General features: G+C 37.7%; 1 protein-coding gene across 2 annotated transcripts in view; it reads left to right on the forward strand.

The window, feature by feature from the left end:
- Window positions 1-21,666, forward strand: part of LOC131030493 (pumilio homolog 24) — an 80,553-nt gene extending 58,887 nt beyond the window's left edge. For both annotated transcript variants that reach the window (XM_057961333.2, XM_057961334.2), the window contains 2 exons: window positions 20,296-20,606; window positions 20,726-21,666. In XM_057961333.2, coding sequence (XP_057817316.2) covers window positions 20,296-20,606; window positions 20,726-20,846 — 432 coding nt within the window. In that variant the 3' untranslated portion in view covers window positions 20,847-21,666. The remainder of the gene's footprint in view (window positions 1-20,295; window positions 20,607-20,725) is intronic.
- Window positions 21,667-21,917: the final 251 nt, after the last annotated feature.

Below are 21,917 nucleotides of genomic sequence, written 5' to 3' on the forward strand. Positions count from 1 at the left end.
CCATGTGCAAGGAGGAGAAGGAGAGGAGCAATTGAAGTCCGCCTTGGGAAAGGTTCCCAACTCTCTTCAAGTCCGCCCTATCTTTGATGGAGGTTGAAACAAGTCAAACAAAGTCCGCCCAAGGAAGACGCTTGCCAGGATTTGAAAGTTAAAGAATATAACTCAACAGTGTCATCACAATCTTCATGAAGTTCGAACTTGAGCCAAAAATAGAAAGTTTTTTTGAAGGATATGCTGCAGATCAGTTCGAGTTTGGGACTGAAAATCGAATTAGAAAGTTGCATTTGAAGTTGCAAGATAAGATTCCGAGTTTAGGAATGATGACCAAGGAACTAAGCATGAAAATAGAAACATGCAAAGACTGAAAGAAACAAATTTGTGGAGAAGATATTGTGTTTCCAAATATGAAATTCGAACTCTTATACAAATACCTTATTCATTCTCTCATTTTTACACATAAAGTTCGAACTTTCTGAGCAAGTTGAGATTGAATTTGAAAGGCTTCTGCAGGTTGAGAGTAAGTTTTGAAGGAATTTTGCAGGATTGGTAGTGTTTTGCAGAAGATTTCTGAGTTATCAACCATTTTTCAACAAATTTCAACTCAGAGTGTTGAAGAGTTTTGACTGTTTGGAGAATAAACCCATTGATTTTCTGTGATTAACTTCTGATTTTCCCATTCTTCTTCATTCTTCGAAGGTGATAGTTGATTTCATAGGCAGAATATTAGGGTTTCAACCCGATTTTTCTTCAAAGTTCTAAAGAGAAGGAATAAAAAGAAACAGATCTCCCTTCTTCTCTTTCTTATTTTCTGCTTTTCAAAGGAGTTTGAATGGATCAGACCTTAAGTTTCCTAAGTATTGTGATTTTCAAGAGATTTTCAGAATAATTAAATATGGAAAATCCCATTTTGTGACTAAGTGTTGAAAAGAAAGTAAAAACCACATATTACTTAGCCACCAAACTCACAAACTATGCCTAGAAGTATAGAATTCGACTTAAGTTTGTTTGATTGTTTTGCAGATATCTCACAGCCAGGGTGAAGTTTCAAGTGGATAAAAATTCCCCTCCGGAATCCAAGATGAGGTCTAGGTTCACCAATATTTTTCCTCTTTCAACCTTTGGAATACTACGCTTATGTGCAATAGGTGTCCTTTATTGTTTTATTAAAAGATAAGTTAGCATCCAAATAAACAATAACAAATTTGCCAAGGAAAGGATTCAACATCTAATTCATTAATCTCATGAAAGTGCTAGGCGCATTTATCAATCCAAATGGAATTACCAGCCTTTGATATAATCCATCCTTGGTCTTGAATGCTGTTTTCCATTCATCACCTTCTCTAGTCCTGATTTGATGGTATTGGTAACCACTCTTCAAGTCAATTTTAGAGAAGTACTTTGCTCCACTCAAACAATCCATCAAGTCACACATTTGGGGTAATGGAAACTTATACTTAATGAATAATCTTGTTTATAGCTCTTGAATTAGTGCAGATTCTTCATTCTCCATCTTTCTTTGGTGCTGATACAACATGTATAACACATGGACTCAGACTCTTTTTGATGTGCCCCTTATCTAGTAAATCTTGCACTTGCTTGTTTACCTCTTCATTCTCAATGGCTGTCATTTTGTATGGTGCCTTGTTTGGTAGGCTGGCAGTCAGTATCAAGTCCATGCAATGAATTATGCTCCTTATTAGTGATAATCCATCAGGCGAGTCTTTCATCAGGATCTCAGCGAATTTATCCTAGATTTCTTGGACCTCTAGGGAAACTTCTTCCCCTTTCTCAACTGTCCTAACCTTTACAGGTCTAGGTAAGAAAGAAAAACATATCTTCCTTTTGCTGGTACCTTTCAAGATTTGTTTTCTAGTAACTAAGCAAACTCTTTTAGTTTTCTCTACCTCCTCATCTTTATCCTTCACTGTATTCAAAACATATTCTCTCCCATCCCTTTTTATGTTATAACAGTTAGCCTTGCCAGCATGAATGGCTTGCCTATCATAGTGCCAAGGTCTGCCTGATAGAAGGTGGCATACATCCATTGGCATTATTTCTCATATTATCTCATCTTTATAAATACCTGTATGAAAATTAACCAGGCATTGGTCACTTACCAACAACTGATCTCCCTTTTGTAGCCAGGAAATCTTGCAGGGAGTTGGATGTTTCAGCCTTTTCAACTTCAGTTTATTCACCATCTTTTCTAACACTAAATTGTCAATGTTGCCACTATCTACAACGACTCTGCAACATTTCCCTCCAAACTTACGTTTGGTTCTAAACAAATTAATTCTCTCTTTTGGTTCTCTTTGTTGGCATTTGCATGAAGATTGCATTAATGATATGCTATGTTGTCATTGATGTCAATTAATCGGTAATAATATTGTTGATATTGTTGTAATGATGTTTTGTAACCGGTAGGAAGAGCTAGTGAAGGAAACTGTAACCGGTAGGAAGAATTTGTGGAGTGAACCGGTATTGCTATGTATTGAAGAGTTGAACCGGTAAACCCTACCTGTTGGTTTGATAAACCCTAACCGATTAAGTTTGGTCAATTGGTTATATTGGTTTATGATCTGATGATGAGCGGTAATGATTATGACACGTATGATTACTGTATGAAGAGAGTTTCAAAGTGATTTTGGTGCGTTGATGAAACGGTTTTTGTCTAGGGAATGAGCAAGTATATTGCATGTAATGCAAAGCGCGTGATGAGTTATTGAGTTCGATGGAGCGGTGATCAAGGAGCGGTTGAGGCTTTCTTGATTGATGTGCAGAGATTGGTATGTAATCCAATGGTCATACTTGAACTGACTTGTTTGTTCTCTCTATGAGAGAATTAGGTTTTTGTTGTGTTACCGACCTAATTGATTTGTTTATAAGGTCGATGAGTAGTTTAGTTTCAGAGTTGGCAAAGTTTTAGTTGAGTGTGTGGTTGCCGAACCGGATGATGTATCTGCAGTTTGAGTAAAGGCAGATAGGAACATGAAAAGGATCTGAACAAGCAAGTGTAGTGTTATTCAAACATATCAGAAAACTCCTGTTGTTTTCTAACAATTACAGCAGATTGAAATCCTCTAACCGGGTAAGCCCTAATAAGCTTGGTGCTATTCCAATCCTCTACTGAGGTTACTCCTTACAGGGTATTGCTTCTAACAAGGCATTATAGTCAATCCCTTAACCGGGTGGTCCTTAACAGGATCTGTTGTTAACAGGACTTTTGTAAAACTTTAACAGGCTAGGCTCCTAACAGGGCGAACTTCAGAAGAGTTTAGATAGCTATCTTGTGAGTCTCATCTCACCGTGGTTTTCTCCATTTGGGTTTCCACGTCAAAAATAGTGTCAAGTGGTGAATGTTTTTGTGGTTATGTTCTTATGGTTGATTTGCTTAACTACTTAATCCACTTTGATAAGTCATGATAACCAGAAGCGTTGTGAAATGAAGTTTTACTTATGTCAACAAAAGCAATTGGACGTCTATGAGTTTGAAGTTGTTTACTGTTAGTTTGGTGTAACAGTCAACCGGTTTATCTTGAGAGTTTTTATCTTGATAGTGATATTGCATTGATAGTTCTAAGTTTACTTTGAGAGACTGATTTTGAGATTGGTGAAGTTAGTATCAATTTTTCTATCTATTGATTCACCCCCCCCTCTTAGTAGTTGACCGGATTCTTATTCTTTCATCATACCATCAATTGCTATGAGAGCAAATCAGGTCCTCTAAGGTCTAAGCCTAACAACTTGAGGTAAAGATCTTGTAGAACATGATGAAGAAGGAAGGTCCAAAGTTTAATAGAGAGAACTACAGGATATGGAGTGATAGAATGAAAATTTATATCAAGTGTCTTGGAAATCAATACTGGGAACATTGTTGTTCAATATGTTGCACCTAGTGGGACTATGACTGATGATCAGAAGAAAGAGCAACAAGAAAACAATCAAGCATTAGAGGCTATTATCAGTTCTTTGTCTAATGCAGAGTATGTAGATGTTCATGGTCTAGAGACTGCATATGATATATGGAAAAAACTTGAAGAGATTTATAGCGGTGATGAACATGTTAAGATTGCTAAAGAAGAGAGTCTAAGAGGAAAGTTTGATGACATTCGGATGGCTGAAGGTGAGAATATCCAGCAGTATGGTCAAAGGATAAAAGAGATAGTCAGTGAAATTAAGAGTGCAGGAGGTAAAGTGGAAGATGCCACAGTGATCAGTAAGGTACTGAGAACCCTGCTACCGGTCTACGCTATCCGAGTTGCAGCCATTCGGGAGCTAAAGTCTATTGACAAAACTAAGGTAACCCTTGACTCCATCATTGGCAAGCTTACTGCTTTTGAATTAAATGGTTATGATGGTAGTGTACAGAAATCTGAGTCTGCATTTAGAGCTTCTGTTTCTAACCCATTTGTGAGAAAAAGTAGAGATGTTAGTCACAATTATGAATCTAGATCCAGCAGAGAAGCTGATGATGAAGACAATTTAGTTGAGCTTGAAGCATTGTTGGCCAAGTGGTTGCCCAGAGGTACTGGTAAATATAGAGGTAAATTACCTTTGAAATGTTTTGTATGCAACAAGATTGGACACATAGCTGCTAACTGTCCTAATGGTGATAATGAGCACAAATGAGAGAAATTCAAGAAGTATAAGGGTAAAGGCAAAAGAGATTGTCTTATTGCTGTTGATGGTGGTATCACTGATGAGGAATCTGATGGTGATGCTAATGAAGATATTGTGTATGTAGCCATTAAAGAGGAGATATTTGATCAGAAGGCATTAGTATCTCGAATGGATAACTCTGATGATTGGATCATTGATAGTGGTTGTTCACATCACATGATCGGTGATCGGAGCAAATTTATTTCTTTGAAGGAATTTGATGGCGGAGTTGTAAGATTTGGTAATGACTCACCCTGCATGGTTAAAGGTAAGGGAACTATTTCTCTTAATGGAAAGAGCAGTGCAAATGATGTCTATTGGGTTGAAGGTTTAAAGCACAATCTTTTGAGTGTGACACAACTCAATGACAGAGGATACCCATTGGATATTAAGAATGGTATGTGCAAAATCTATGGGAGCAAAGGTGAACTGATTGCAATCGGGAAGCAAACTAAAGGTAACCTGTTTCACCTTAATCCTAAAGTCAACAACTGTTTAATTGCAAAGATAGATGATAGTTGGCTTTGGCATAGGAGATTTTGTCATATAAACTTTGATAACATTGTTAAAGTGAGTAAGTCCAAGACAGTGAGAGGTTTGCCTCAGTTGGACAAACCGGTTAATGCTCTATGTAAAGAATGTCAGTTGGGAAAGATGACATCCTCAACATTCAAGAGCAAATCTTTTTCAGTGGAACATCTGTTAGACTTGGTTCATACAAATCTTTGTGGACCAACAAGGACAAAAAGTATTCAAGGTGACAGATACTTTATGATCTTCATTGATGATTGCTCAAGGATGATGTGGTCACATTCTTGAATGATAAGACTGAAGCTTTCAGTAAGTTCAAGGCATTCAGGGCCTTAGCTGAGAAGGAGAGTGGCAAGAAGATAAAGTGTTTGAGGATTGATCAAGGCAGTGAATTTACTTCTGAGGAATTCACTAAATATTGTGAAGAAAATGGTATCAAACAACAACTTTCTGCACTGAGGACACCACAACAGAATGGTATCGCAGAGAGAAACAACCGGTCAGTTGTTGAAGCTGCTAGGACGATGTTGATACAAGGTGTAGCGAAAACTTTTTGGAGAGAAGCTGTCAGCACAATTGTTTACAGTATGAATCGGATTCTGGTAAAGAGAGGTAAGGACAAGATTCCCTTTTGAATACTGGTATGGAAGATCGCCTAATGTTAGTTATTTCAAGATATTTGGTAGCAAATGTTTTTTTAAGAGAGGTGATTATGTTAGCAAATTTGAGGCTAAAAGTGATGAAGGTATATTTCTTGGTTATTCCACCAAGAGGAAGGCCTACAAGTGTTTTAACAACCTGACACAGAGAATTACTGAGAGTGCTGATGTTCGAGTGGATGAATATCTTGAAGTCTCAGAGGAAACCTTTTTGGAGAAAAAGGATGAAGATCCTTGCATTTTGTTTTTGGAACCAGAAACTGTGAAACCTAAAACCGGTAAAGCAAATACTGATGTACCAATTCAACTGGAATAGATAAATTCAGAAGAAGATAATGATAATGAAGAAGATGAACCTGAAGATAATGATCATTTTATTCCGAGATATGTGAGACTCAATCACAATCCTGAGCAGATTATTGGAGATAAGGATGCTGGAGTACTTACCAGAAGAAGAATCAGAGAGAAGTCTTGCATGATCTCCATTATTGAACCAAGAACTGCTAAGGAAGCATTTGGTGATGATTATTGGGTTAAAGCTATGGAGGAGGAACTAGATCAAATTGAGAAAAACAACACTTGGACCCTAGTACCCTGACGGGTAAATAAAAATGTGATAGGTACTAAGTGGGTATTCAGGAACAAGTTGAATGAAGAGGGTGTTGTAGTTCGGAACAAAGCTAGGTTGGTTTGCAAAGGTTATGTACAAGAGGAAGGAGAAGATTATGGTGAGACTTTTGCACCAGTGGCAAGATTGGAAGGTGTCAGAACTTTACTTGCATTTGCAGCACATAAGAAATTCAAGGTATACTAGATGGATGTTAAGTCAACATTTTTGAATGGGATACTGGAAGAAGTACACATTGAGCAGCCAAATGGTTATGCTCTGACTGATGAGAAAGACATGGTATGGAGATTGCATAAGACTTTATATGGATTAAAGTAGGCACCAAGAGCATGGTATGAAAGGCTTCATACACATCTTGATGAAGATAGGTTTTATGAGAACCAGTGAAGATAACAACATATATCTCAAATCTGAAGGAGATAAAATACTGCTGAATGAAGTTTTTGTAGATGATATCATATTTGGAGGTAATGATGACATGAGTAATGATTTTGCAGATGAAGTGAAAAATGAGTACGAAATGTCTCTAGTGGGAGAAATAAAATTTTTCATAGGCTTGCAAATACAACAAATGAAGAATGGTATTTTCATCACATAGTTTAACTATGTGAAAGAGGTTTTGAAGACATTTGGTATGAGTGACTGTAAACCAGTTGGGACACAAATGGTTACATGTTGTAAGTTGTCTAAGGAAGATGAATCCACATCTGTTGATGAGAAGGAATACTGGTCAATGATTGGAAAATTGCACTATGTTGTTCACAACAGACCGGATATAGCTCATGCAGTTGGCCTAGTTGCTAGATTCCAGAAGAATCCTAAGGAAACACATTTGATAGCAACTAAGAGGATTTTTAGATATTTGAAAGGTACTGTTGACTATGGACTATGGTATCCATATGGAAGAAACTTTGACTTGAAGGTGTACACAGATGCAGATTTGGTAGGGAATGTTGATGACAGGAAAAGCACAACCGGTGGAGTATTTTTTCTTGGAGGAAGACTTGTTTCATGGAGTAGTAAGAAGCAAAGTTGTACATCACAATCTACTACTGAAGCTGAGTATGTTGCATCTTACATGAACTGTACCCAAGCTTTCTGGATGAGGCACATTTTGGAAGGTTTAAAGATGAAGATTTCAGAACCTGTAAAGATCTTATTTGATAATACAAGTGCCATAAATATTTCCAAGAACCCTGTTTTGCATGCACGAACCAAGCGTATTGAATTGAAGTATCATTTCTTAAGGGAAAAAGTGCAGAGTAAAGATGTGATCTTGGAGCATGTTTTTACCAAGGAGCAGCTTGCATATATCTTTACTAAACCTTTGCCTAAGACTACTTTTGAGTATCTTAGAAGTCAGCTAGGGGTTGTACCCCTTCATGAGGTTAGTTGAGCATGATGTAGATTACATCAGTCCCAGAGCTACTTGCAGAATTTTACAGCAGGATTGGTGTAGAAGTGGATTTATTCCACAGGGGGAGCATCAAGTTGCAGGTTGTTGATCCTGAATAGTGAAATTTGACATTGCATGTTTTACTTTCAATTTGGCATTGCTGTCAAAGGGGGAGAAGAACTATGTGATTTGTATGGTTGACAGATAGAAGGGAGACAAGCTGAAGACAAGGTGAATACTTGGTAATGTAAACCAGGATTCCTATTCACAATCAGAACAATCAATGGTATTAATATTTGTATTGCCATCAATGCCAAAGGGGGAGATTGTTGGCATTTGCATGAAGATTGCATTAATGATATGTTATGTTGTCATTGATGTCAATTAATCGGTAATGATATTGTTGTAATGATGTTTTGTAACCGGTAGGAAGACCTAGTGAAGGAAACTGTAACTGGTAGGAAGAATTTGTGGAGTGAACCGATATTGCTATGTATTGAAGAGTTGAACCGGCAAACCCTACCTGTTGGTTTGATAAACCCTAACCGATTAAGTTTGGTAAATTGGTTATATTGGTTTATGATCTGATGATGAGCGGTAATGATTATGACACGTATGATTACTGTATGAAGAGAGTTTCAAAGTGATTTTGGCGCATTGATGAAACGGTCTTTGTCTAGGGAATGAGAAAGTATATTGCTGTAGCATCGTAAATTGTACGCACTTGCTAGGGTGGTACAATTTCACACCTAGTTTAGCACCCGCCTTGGCGCATTTTTCATTTTTCATTGCATTTCCCCTTTAGCACTTAATTAAAGTAATTAGGTCTAAGGTCCTATTTCATCATCTTCCATATCATAAAGTTGGGCCCTTTACATTAAAGTGTGCCCCTTTCATTTTATTCCTCTAATACATCATTTAATCAAAAACCCTAATCAGGTCCTATTTTGAACTTGGGGGCTTGATTTCGGGGGTCAAAACATCTCAAAATCAGCTGTAACTTCAGGATTCTCTCTAAAATCATCATATTCGACGGCCCTGAAAATTTGGTGAAAAGTTGTCAGGACCATGGCGTCCGGAGAGGACCATGGCGCTCGGAGTGCACACGGTCCCCGACATTTTTCCCGAAATTTTAGGAGCGCGATCCAATCATAAAATAAAGCTTAACCCCAAGATATTGGCGGGAGATTCAATCTCTAGGTCGGCCAAAAGTTGAAATTAAGACCTAGGGTTTCATATATAAGAGCTCTCTTTCTTCATTTGAAAGGAGGAGATTTTTGGTTTCAAGGGCCTTCTATGCAGCGAAAGAGCAGATCTTTGAAGACTTCAACAACTTTCAACATCCATCCATCAAGTATTCATCAATTTCATTCATCCATTTAGGGCTTTGAAGATATTGAAGAGCAATAGGGGATCACCGACTGAAGATTGGATTGTACCCCTCCCTTGGGGTTGGGTATGATTTCATGTTGTTTTCATGTCTTTGCATAAGCCTCATTATATCACTTGTCTTTATGCTTTAGATCTCTTTACATCTTGATTTGGAGCACTTACATTATCATGTACAAGCAATTAGGGTTTACTTACAAGCAATTAGGGTTTACTTTCTAGGTTGCTCTAGTTTGCTTACTTGCATTTTAGGATCTTGCACACACACAAGGTCTGCACACACTACTTTTACAATACAACTTGGCTATTCGTGGAGGTGGAAACCACCAAAGCGGGGGTTTGACTAAGGCAAAACCCTATATAGCCTCCCACCATACCTTTTCAGATATAAGTGCAGGTTTCGGGATTCGGACGACGCCGCAAGTTGCAGATCCGACGGAAGCGGACTGAGACGGAACAACACACCAAATTGCAGAGAAAAAGACCAGGACAGGGGCATGGGGCGCCCTGGTCTTGCCAGGACAGGGGCGCTGGGCGCCTTGGTCCTTCTATCAGATAGCAGTTTCAGCATTTTTCTGACAGCTTTTCAGGTTGCAAAACAACAGTTTCAGGTGCAGAATCAGGACAGTGGCGCTCGCGCCCCCGTCCCGAACATTTCCACTCATATTTTAACCCCAGGTACACATCTGCATTCTCCTTTTATCCTTGTGTTTACAGCTTTTCATCACTTAATCTCAATCTTGCAATCTAGTTACTAGTTCATACTTACACTTTAAGGTTAATAGTTGAACTTGCATCATTCTATTTATCATTTGCAACAAAGGAATAGAAATCCTAATAGGTAGCCCGTGGCTCTCTCTTCCACAAAAAGAAGTAGCCAATTGTGTGATACCTCTAGGCTCTTTCGTATTCCACAAGTGTGTGATTGAAAGTGAGATTAGGGCATGTTTGCTTAGTGTCACTTTTTCCCCCACACAATTGCATGTAATGCAAAGCGTGTGATGAGTTACTGAGTTCGATGGAGCGGTGATCAAGGAGTGGTTGAGGCTTTCTTGATTGATGTGCATAGATTGCTATGTAATCCAACGGTCATACTTGAACTGACCTGTTTGTAATCTCTATGAGAGAATTAGGTTTTTGTTGTGTTACCGACCTAATTGGTTTGTTTATAAGGTTGATGAGTAGTTTAGTTTCAGAGTTGACAAAGTTTTAGTTGAGTGTGTGGTTGCCGAACTGGATGATGTATTTGCAGTTTGAGTAAAGGCAGATAGAAGCATGAAAAGGATCTCAACAAGCAAGTGTAGTGCTATTCAAACAGATCAGCAAACTCCTGTTGTTTTCTAACAATACAGTAGATTGAAATCCCCTAATCGGGTAAGTTCTAACAAGCTTGGTGCTATTCAAATCCTCTACCTAGGTTACTCCTTACAGGGTATTGCTTCTAACAAGGCATTATAGTCAATCCCTTAACCGGGTGGTCCCTAATAGGATCTGTTCTTAACAGGACTTTTGTAAAGTTTTAATAGGCTAGGCTCCTAAAATGGCAAACTTCATAAGAGTTCAGATAGTTATCTTGTGAGTCTCATCTCACTGTGGTTTTTCCCATTTGGGTTTCCACGTCAAAAATATTGTGTCAAGTGGTGAATGTTTTTGTGGTTATGTTCTTATGGTTTATTTCCTTAACTACTTAATCCACTTTGATAAGTCATGATAACCGGAAGCATTGTGAAATGAAGTTTTACTTATGTCAGCAAAAACATTTGGATGTTTATGAGTTTGAAGTTGTTTATTGTTAGTTTGGTGTAACAGTCAACCGGTTTATCTTGAGAGTTTTTATCTTGACAGTGATATTGCATTGATAGTTCTAAGTTTACTTTGAGAGATTGATTTTGAGATTGTTGAAGTTAGTATCAGTTTTTCTATCTACTGATTCACCCCCCCCTCTCAGTAGTTAACCGGATTCTTATTCTTTCATCATACCATCACTCTTAGCACTTCCTTTGGTTTTAGAAGAACTTTTCTCAACATCAAGGATGAGGATCTTCAGGTTCTTCACATCTTGGTGAAGCCACACTCTTTTATGTCCAATCTATCCACACTGGAAACATGTTCCACTAAATCCTCTCCCTCTTCCAAAATTTCCTGTGCTTTGGAGTAATCATCCCTTCTTCTACCTCCTTGGGTCCTAGTTTGAGAAGTACTTGCTTCTCCTTGCTTATCCAGATAACCGCATCCAAAATTGGATTGTTCTCTACCTCTTGAGGATTGGCCTTTTCCTCTAGAACTATTTTGTTTTCTAGGTATCTTTTATTTTGCCTTCAATACAAATTGATAGGCTTCTTCTACACTGTTAATTCCTACCATGCAAATCTCATCTTGAAAAATGTAAGCCATTGACATACGTGGAGACCTTCTCAGCATCATCTTCAATGTGTCCAGCTCTGATGTTTAGTCTGTATAACTCCTCTGTATACTCTTGCACACTTTTCTCCTCTTTGAGGTTTTCCAACGTTTTGAACATGTTAATTTGGTGGTCTGCTGGTAAGAACTTTTATTTCACTTTTGTGACCATTCTCTCCCAGGTTTTGGTTTTCTCCTTTTCTTTCCTCTGCCCCACCATAAAGATGCATGTCCCTTCAGCTTTGTAGCTGCAAGCTTTACCCTCTTCGGATCCTCAATGGATTCCAAGTCAAAATACTTGTCCATCTCTGAAATCCAATCAATTGATTCCTCTGGATCTAGGTTGCTATTATAGGATGGGGAGTCCATGTAGGGTTTGTTGGCGATTCTGGTCATGGCACTTAGAAACCTCTTTTCAATGTTCATCTCCTATTTCTTTTGCTTCTTCACGGACTTCTTCTTCATCATCGCTCGCATCCTCTAGAGTTATTCCTCTACGTTGTGCTCTTTCCATAGCATGTAATTTAGCTTTTATTCTCTTCAACATTACCACAAATGCCATGTCTCCAACTCTCAGGATTGGCCTTCTGCCCCTGCATGCCATGTGTTCTCAGGTCCTCTGCAGTAGCAGGTTCTTCGCTCTTCAATCTCCCTACAATATCCTTAGGATCCTATTCTCAACACTTCCATAGTCTCAAGGACATGACTAGGCTTTGTTACCACTTAATGCAAGTCAAGTTTCAGGGGTTTACAAGAAACTACTGAATCAGGTAGCAATATGACATTTCAAAAACAATAATGAAGTATCCTTTATTTAATTGTAAATAAGTCACTATACAGGAGTACAAAGCATTACAATGCTTCACAGTTTACATTCATAAATGCCTCCTCACATGCATTGGTATTCATGCCTTTCTGATCCACATTCGTAAGAAACCTACTTGGAAATTTTTAAGCAAATTTGCAATTTACACAAGCTTAACAGGCATTTTCTGAAACACTTTACATGTCTACTGTTCTGTTTACGTTTTTGCAATTTATTTGAAAGAGTTTGACTAACAGTGATCTTAACATTGATTCCACAAATTGAAATTTCTATATCAACTTAAATATACGAAATTCATTGCATGTACTGCACAGATAGTTTTCCTTTCATTCAATATACTGCTCTACAAGAATTTATTCTCAAAACAATTACATGCAGCAGCAGATAGAAACTCAATATTTAAACACCACATTGGTGACCTGGCTATTTGAATGGTCAAAGCACCCACAAAAAAATGTTTTGCTGCCCTATGACTGTAGATCCCGTCTGCAAAAGGTTGTATGAGGTAGCGATTCCTTGGCAAGTTTGACTGTCTTTATTGCCTCATCATCATTATTGACTCTCCTTTGAGGATGCTGGCAGAAGTTTAGAGGGGTTCAGTATATGTCTTGAAGTGTAGGAAAGTTCCACTTTTGACATTTTAGTGGAAAAATCAGGTTAGATAGGGACATTGGTGGAAATTCAAGGGTAAATAAGATATATCTTGATGCATAAGAAAGGTCTGCCAGAACATGGATCTAGTGGGAATATCGGGGCATCCAAGAAATTAGGAAAGTTCCACATTTCTTGTTATTCGGCAGAATTCTGCAATTGTATAACTTGATATAACTTGGATCTTCGCTAAATTTGAAATGTGAACACCCATTCAGCCTTTCTTCAAGATGGAGTCATCACTTGGCTATGAACCACTTTAGAATTGGCTATGAACCACTATAGACAAGGAAATGATTTTTTGTTGACACATGATTCCCTGCAGGCCTGAATTCTCTTGCAACACGAAGGCTTCAAGAAAATAGGACAATAAAACAAAGACATCTATAAGTAAACCCTTCACATTGTACTGGGTTGAGGCAGTCAATTGTGGTAACTACATACAAAATCACACTTCATGCAAAGCCTTAAAGGCATTGCTTCAATCAAATGCTTGGAGTGTTCATAATTGTTAGTTAAGCATGAAATGTTTTTTGGATCTTGATCTTGGGCCCACATATCTACAGAAAAGTGCAAAGTAAGTAACCACAAATCAAGCATTGCATTGTTGTGGGTTATCTTGATCAAGCTTGCAAAACTCGGCGAGCAATTCAAAAACTCGCGAGTAATCGCGATCCATAATGCCGCGCGAGTTAATCGCGGAAATACTCGGGGCGATTTTTTTATATACTCGCCGCGATTTTTTTGGCAAATAATTGCCGTTAATGGCCAAAACCCGCCCGAAACGCGGCACAAAATGCGAGAAAAACGCGACTTAAGTCGCAGGCAAAAAAAAAAACCGAAGTCTTTATTCCATTTCGCGGCTCGCGCGACTCCGGAAGGCAAAAAACGCCACGCGATTTGCATAGGGTTTGCATTTGCATGCACGACCAGGTACCTTTTTGTATTGTTTTATTTCGAATACACAGTCATTTTGACTGTGTAATACACAGTCATTTGAAATGACTGTGTATTACACAGTCAAAATGACTGTATTGTTTGCATTTGCACGCACGACCAGGTATCTTTTTGTATTGTTTTATTTCGAATACATAGTCATTTTGACTGTGTAATACACAGTCATTTGAAATGACTGTGTATTACATAGTCAAAATGACTGTATTGTTTGCATTTGCACGCACGACCAGGTATCTTTTTGTATTGTTTTATTTCGAATGACTAAGACTGTGTAATACACAGTCATTTGAAAATGACTGTGTATTACACAGTCTTAGTCATTTCAAATGACTGTGTATTACACAGTCACAGTCATTTCAAATGACTGTGTAATACACAATCATTAGTAATACACAGTCATTTGAAAATGACTGTGTATTACACAGTCTTAGTCATTTCAAATGACTGTGTAATACACAATCATTAGTAATTACAATTTACAGTCATTTCAAATGACTGTGTATTACACAGTCATCAGTCATTTGAAATGACTGTGTAATACACAGTCATTTGAAAATGACTGTGTATTACACAGTCACAGTCATTTCAAATGACTGTGTAATACACAGTCATTTCAAATTTTCAAATGACTGTGTATTACACAGTCATCATTACACAATCACAGTCATTTCAATTTTCAAATGACTGTGTAATACACAGTCATTTCAAATTTTCAAATGACTGTGTATTACACAATCATCATTACACAGTCACAGTGTATTACACAGTCACAGTCATTTCAATTTTCAAATGACTGTGTAATACACAGTCATTTCAAATTTTCAAATGATTGTGTATTACACAGTCACAGTCATTTCAAATGATTGTGTATTACACAGTCATCATTACACAGTCACAGTCATTTCAAATGACTGTGTAATACACATTCATTTTCAAATGACTGTGTATTACACAGTCATCAGTCATTTGAAATGACTGTGTAATACACAGTCATTTCCAAATGACTGTGTAATACACAGTCATTACAGTCATTTCAAATGAGAAATGACTGTGTATTACACAGTCATTTTCAAATGACTGTGTAATACACAGTCATTACAGTCATTTCAAAATTTCAAATGACTGATGACTGTGTAATACACAGTCATTTTCAAATGACTGATGACTATGTAATACACAGTCATTTTCAAATTTTGAAATGACTGTGTAATACATAGTCATTTTCAAATGACTGATGATTGTGTAATACATTAATCATTAATGTACATTGTAATTAATGACTGTGTATTACACAGTCAATTGTGAAATACTCATAGTCATTTGAAATGACTGTCAACTGTGTAATGTCAATGTCTATTAAAGTATTTCATTTAAATTTAAATTTGAAGTTAAAAACTTAAAAAAATACACAACCAATTAAAAATTTTAATTTTAGAGAGTCATCTATTAATAGATGACTGTAAATAAAATACAGTTATACAGTCATTGTAATTTTTGGATGTTTGTGATTTTTTTTGGTAACAATGTTATTTATCTCTAAATGTTGCCTCTCTTTTGCTAGGTTCTTTTCCACATCTTTTTGAAAGAAAATGGATTCAGCTTCTACAGTTAAAGTTGGTGGCAAAAAGAGAGACCCTTGTTGGAAACATGGGAGACCAGGTCCAAAACGAGGAGATGTTTTTTGCAACCATTGCAAAAAAATTGTAAAAGGTGGCATTAATAGGTTCAAATATCACCTTGCAAAAATTCAATGCCGAGATACCACAAGCTGTACGGAATGTACTGAAGAGGCTACGAGAGATGCAATAGCAACGCTTGAAGCATATGATCAAAGGAAGGCAACAAAAAAGAGAACAGCAGAGGCAATGGCAGCCCCAAGGGCAGATTTGAGTTCCATGGGGTCACATACAGATGTGGGGACATCTAGTTCTTCCCTTGGGCCACGGATACGAGCAAAGGGAACTTTGGACAGCAACATGGAAAACTTCTTTATTCCATGTAACACTCCTGGTGCACAACCTGGATTGCTTGGCACTGCATGGAATAAAGAGGCTCACCAACAAGCCAAGGTGGCGTGTGCTAGATTTTTTTATCTACAACGATGTTCCGTTCAATGCTATTTCTAGTCCATCTTGGGACCAATTGGTCACCGCATTGACTGTGGCAAGTAAGGGGTTCAAATCCCCAAGCCGTTACGAGGTAAGTGGACCGTTATTGCAGGATGAGGTCTAAAACACTCATGCATTAGTGGAAGAGCAAAGGACTATTTGGGAAAAGAATGGCTGCACCATTCTTTCTGATGGATGGACAGATGGTAGGAACAGGACACTCATCAACTTTCTAGTTGCTTCAGGAGGACAGTTAGTATTTTTAAAATCAATTGATGCCTCCAATGAAGTGAAGAATGCGGAGACCTTGTGCAACATGTTGGATGAAGTGGTGATGGATGTGGGAGTGCAGAATGTCATCCAAGTTGTGACTGATAATGCAGCTGCATATGTGGCAGCCGGCAAACTTCTAATGGCTAGACATCCGACATTATTTTGGAGCCCTTGTGCTGCCCATTGTCTTGACTTGCTCCTTGAGGACATAGGGAAACTAAGTTGGGTAAAGAAAGTGGTTGAAGATGGAAGGAATATCACCAAATACATCTACAATCACACATGGGTCCTGAATCTTATGAGAGAGCACACTGAAGGTAAGGATCTTGTGCGGTCGGGGGTCACACGCTTTGCTACCAATTTCCTCACCTTGCAGAGCATACTTGCTACATTGCCCAACCTGAAGCGGATGTTCGTGAGTGAAAGATGGTTGGGGAGTCCTTATGCTACAAAGCCTGAAGCAGAGAAGGTTGTGATTGCCATTTTTGATACTAATTTTGCCAAGATAGTGGAGGAGATCATCAATGTAAGTTTTGAAACTTTAATTGTTGATTTATTATTTAATTTTCTAATATTTCAATCTGCTGATTTTGTTAGATTTTTTATATCTAGGTGTCGGAACCGTTGGTGAGGGTGCTACGAATGGTGGATGGGGATCATAACTCCATGGGGTATCTATATGAGGCCATGGATAAGGCCAAAGAGGCGATTCAACACTTGTATGGGTCAAACAAGACCAAGTATGAACCCATATGGCGCATAATTGATCGGAGGTGGAACCATCAACTCCACCAACATATTCATGCTGCTGCCTACTTCTTGAATCCCAAGTTTTTTTACTCTCCGAGTTTCAGAGCAGATGCAGAGGTTAGAATTGGCCTTGACACATGCATTCGGAGATTAGTTGATGATGAGATCCTTTGAGACCTGATACTTGATGAGTTGCAGAGTTATAAGAAGGCTTTAGGGGAATTGTTTTCTTCACCTGATTGCAAACGTAGGAGAGCCACCTTACGACCAGGTAAAAAAAAACATATGTTTAATTTTTACCATTTATTTCTCTCTTTAAGATTATTGAAATCTTTACAAGTTATAAATCACATTTTGTATCCTTGCAGATTTGTGGTGGGAAGATTATGGTGCCACAACGCCTAATCTTCAAAAGCTTGCCATCCGCATATTATCACAGCCTTGTAGTGCTTCTGGTTGTGAGCGCAACTGGAGTGTTTTTGAGAACATCCACACAAAAAAGCGCAATAGGTTGACTCAACAACGCTTGAATGATCTTGTCTATGTGCGGTACAACATTCGATTACATGAGAAGAAGGTGCTAGGGCAAGATTCACATGAAGCACTTGACTTGGATGACATTGATCCATATGCAGCAGAATGGGTTGCTTCTCCTGATGATGTTGATAATGATTTGGATCCATTCCTTACTAATGAGCAGCTGAGTGAGTTGGAGAGGGCAGGAGAGGAATGGGATGCGGAAGTGGCAGCACGTGAGGAGGAGCAGGAGGTTGATCATGCAGCAGAGGCACCTGTTAGTGTTGAGGATGTTGCCACTACTTCAGCACCACCCACCCAGCGGCCACAATCTGTTTTGAGCTTTAGTCGTAGACGCAATTTATGATTTCTTATTTTCATTGATACCAAACTTTGAACTTGATATGTAATCAGAATTTCAGAGGTTCTTGTTTTGTGGTCTATGACTCTATAACTCTATGAGACTGTCACTATGATACGTTGATATGTATTGAACTCTTATACATATGTTGCACTTGGTTTTTGGTTTATGCTATGATACTTGCATTTGTTGCTATGTATTACCAAAAAAATTTGATTTATATATCATGGAAATCATATATGTTATACAAATTTGGTGTAAATGTGTGTTTTTGAATTATATATAAAAAAAAAATGTATTTTCAAATGTTCGATAAAGTTGCCGAGTTTTGCCGAGTTTTTTGCCGAGTTTTGGCGAGTCCCGAGTTTTTAAATTTTTTTGGCCTTGCCGAGTTATTGCAAAATCCGAGTTTTTCAAGCTTGGTCTTGATGGGGTCAAAGACTATGGCTTTTGGAATTTGACATTCATGATGTGATCATTGCATGAAGCGACAAGTCTGAGGAATCAACTTCCCCTATCATTGACACTTAACATTCATCCTCCACACAAGGCTATCAAGAAGACGTTTCTTCTATGTTATTGGTTCAGCCCCTGCTGAGCTCGGGTCCCGGTCTGGTCTGGCTTGGGTTCAGGGTCCGGATTTGGTTTGCAGTGGGTTCCAGCAGAGTTTTTCAAAATCACTGTGGGTTTATATGGGATAAACCCAGGCGAACATGTGACGAATTTCTAAAATGTTTTCTCTGCTGCAGCAATGTAACCATGTTTTCCCTCTATAAATTGTTATGGAACAAAGTGGGAATACAAACAAAATGGCATAATTATGAAAAATAAAAATGCTCTGCACTCATTGAAAAAATCATGCCAACAAAGAATTATATGTTGGTTCTGGTTCCTCTATCTTTTTGAAGTGGCACCCTAGATTTATGAAATGGATGAAAGGTGAAGAGAGGAAAAAGAAGATTAAATGCCTCCAAAAATAGTGGTATGAAACAAGGTCCCATGGCACAAAGGAAAAATTCTTACAATAATGTGAAATATGAAGACTTCATTTTGTCAAAGTCTTTTTCCAAATGCTAAAATTTGACTGGCAAGGTTAGCCTTTGCTTGTGGTTTGGAAGTCCGAAAATTAGTTAGCAAAATCTCCCTCATACAGTTAGCATGACGAAATGATGCACTCAGATAACTAGAAGGTTGCTTGGTAGGCTGAAACAGACTTGGCAACAAAAAGTCCTTTATCTTGTCCCAAAACAACCCTAGATGACCAGAAAATGTTCTCAGATGGTTCCTCACGGAACAATATATACCGTTTCACTAGATTCTCAAATAACCAATAGTATGCCTCAGGTGAAAGAAACTGCAGTTTTCAAACAATCCCCTCTTCCCTGGACAGCCGTGTCGCTCTTGAATGATTGATGCATATGTTCAGATTGTCCTCTTTGCTTGTACTACCTTTCAGTATGCCCATTTTAGAAATGTATCCTTTTTTTTCTGCCATAGATGACCACTGTGTAGGTGTAACCACCATTCTTAGGTCTTGTAAGACCCTCCATGATGGCGGGTGATTTGCACTTGCTAAAAACCATTCTTCTTGTTGTTTTAAACTTTTAAGCCAATTACGATTCATCCTAATTAGGTCTTTCTTGGCTTGGTAAAACTGGTTATGCCAATGGTTATGTGATAATAACTAGTAGCAGGCAAGTTGATTTTGTTAGTACAAGCAGAGAACACCTGAAGAGTACTTGTTACCCCTCTACTCAGATCTCATTGTCATTTGGTGAGTATTTTTTCTAGACAGGAGTTATTTATCATCTAGTTTTGCTTTTGTAGTCAGAGACTATCAACATTTTGTACTACACTAATTATGATCTCCAAAGCATGATACAGTACAAAAAATGTTTACCTTTTTATTTATTATTGTGCAACAAAGAATATTTGACTAACATTTTAAGGATTCATTTGTTACTCCTCTTTATCACTGCCTAATTGAATACTTCATGTTTTTTTAACATTTTTAAGATGGAAATTTATAAAATTAGAGTTATTATCTTCTGTTGCACTGTAATGTTCCCCTCCTTCAACTTTTATCTGTTAATGAGCTAAATCTACAGGCATAGCTGGTAGTTTCAAGTTGTTTTACATCTACGTTGAAAATCAACAGTTAATTAGTAATGGGTAAAATCTATGATCACAGATAGCAACTGGTGGTGCTGAAAGTATTCTATGGAAGGAAGCTGCTGGTTTTGTGACCTCTTTACACAGAGCTATAGCAGATGTGGGTGCTTTGCCTCAAGTAAATGATGGAGTGCAAGCTGATGAGCATGTAGTAAATGATGGAGTGCAAGCTGATGAGCATGTGTTCATACAATACCATTCCAGCAGGACAATACGCAAGTTAATTATGGAATCCCATGTGCCCGACGGCATTGATGCTCCCTCATTTGCATCTATTTTATGGGATGTTGCCTTAAAGGGCAAGTGTAAGATGTGGGCTCAAGGTCACAGGTGAGGATTATGCTCAAAATCACATCTATAATTCATATTTAAATGATATATGTAGTCAGATGAATGCATTGGAAAGACAATAAAATGATCTCATCTTATATTTTATTTGGTCTTTGTAGTGCAAAGGTTGTTTCTGCTCTCATGAACAGTGCAGACAGGAAAGTGAGAAAGAAGGCAAAACCTGAGCTTCAGCCACTCATTGATGCCGGTATGCTTAAGGTTCAGAATGGTAACATTTAAGATAAGTAGAGATTTTGTTACACATTCTTGAGAGAGATTTTCAAAATTCTAGGTTGAATGGCTACATTGAGGTTTATTACCCATGTGCATGTTTAGTTAATTTGTTGTAAAAATAAAGTTCATTTCTGGCGGAAAAGGTATTTATTCATTCTTATTTACTGGGTTGTTTTATAGACTATGCTATATGTTTATAATTAGCATCCACCAGTGGATCACAATTCAAACCCATGTTTTCATTTGTAATGGGAGATCCTTGACAAAGCATGGAGCAGTAACTTGCATGGTGGCAGTGGGTTGTTGATGTATAAATGTTCATTTTCTAACTATGCCTTTAAAAAGTTGCCGTCACCTGGGGGAGAGGATAGCTGAGCATGTTAACTTTGCACCTCTCAATATCCTATATGGCAATTTCAAAATATTACCAATTTTTTACAGCAGCTTTCTTGGTAAGTCCTCTGCTTATAACCGAGGTTTCAGGTCTACATCATCAAATATGATGTCCCATTAACATCCTTTTTGTTGAGTTGTTTAAAAAGCCCCCCAAAAAGTTAGACTAGTGGTTGTGCACTTAGTCACATTTTATCGGTGTGCTGATGTGGAATCACATGATTTGTTGTTTTTTAGATCTAAGGAATACAGTTCACTCAATTATGAGTACTTATGATCAACACCAACAGTTTTAAATTTGCAACTGCTAGTGCAATATTATTAAAAATATTGGACACTAAATCAACAAATTGCATCACAACTATTGGAATATGCTCAACGAGTGGATCCTCTCCTGCAGTGCTTTTTAATATAGTCTTAATTTTAATTGAAATAGTAGATATTTAATTTTATTGGACATGTTTAAAAATGTTCTAGTTGTTAATTATTGTTTCATTTTAAATGTCTAGTCTAGTTTTAGACGTGTCAACTTCATGCTCAAGTCTGATTCTTAGAAAATATAATAAAATTAGTAATTAAATAAGCTTGTAAAGCATAATGTTGGTTGAGGTGGAGTTGAGGCTAGTGCTTTTATTGAAAATAAGACATAAGTACTAAAATGATTCAGCTTGCAAAATATTAATC

The sequence above is a fragment of the Cryptomeria japonica genome, chromosome 2 (assembly GCF_030272615.1).
Source record: "Cryptomeria japonica chromosome 2, Sugi_1.0, whole genome shotgun sequence".
Classification (NCBI taxonomy): domain Eukaryota; kingdom Viridiplantae; phylum Streptophyta; class Pinopsida; order Cupressales; family Cupressaceae; genus Cryptomeria; species Cryptomeria japonica.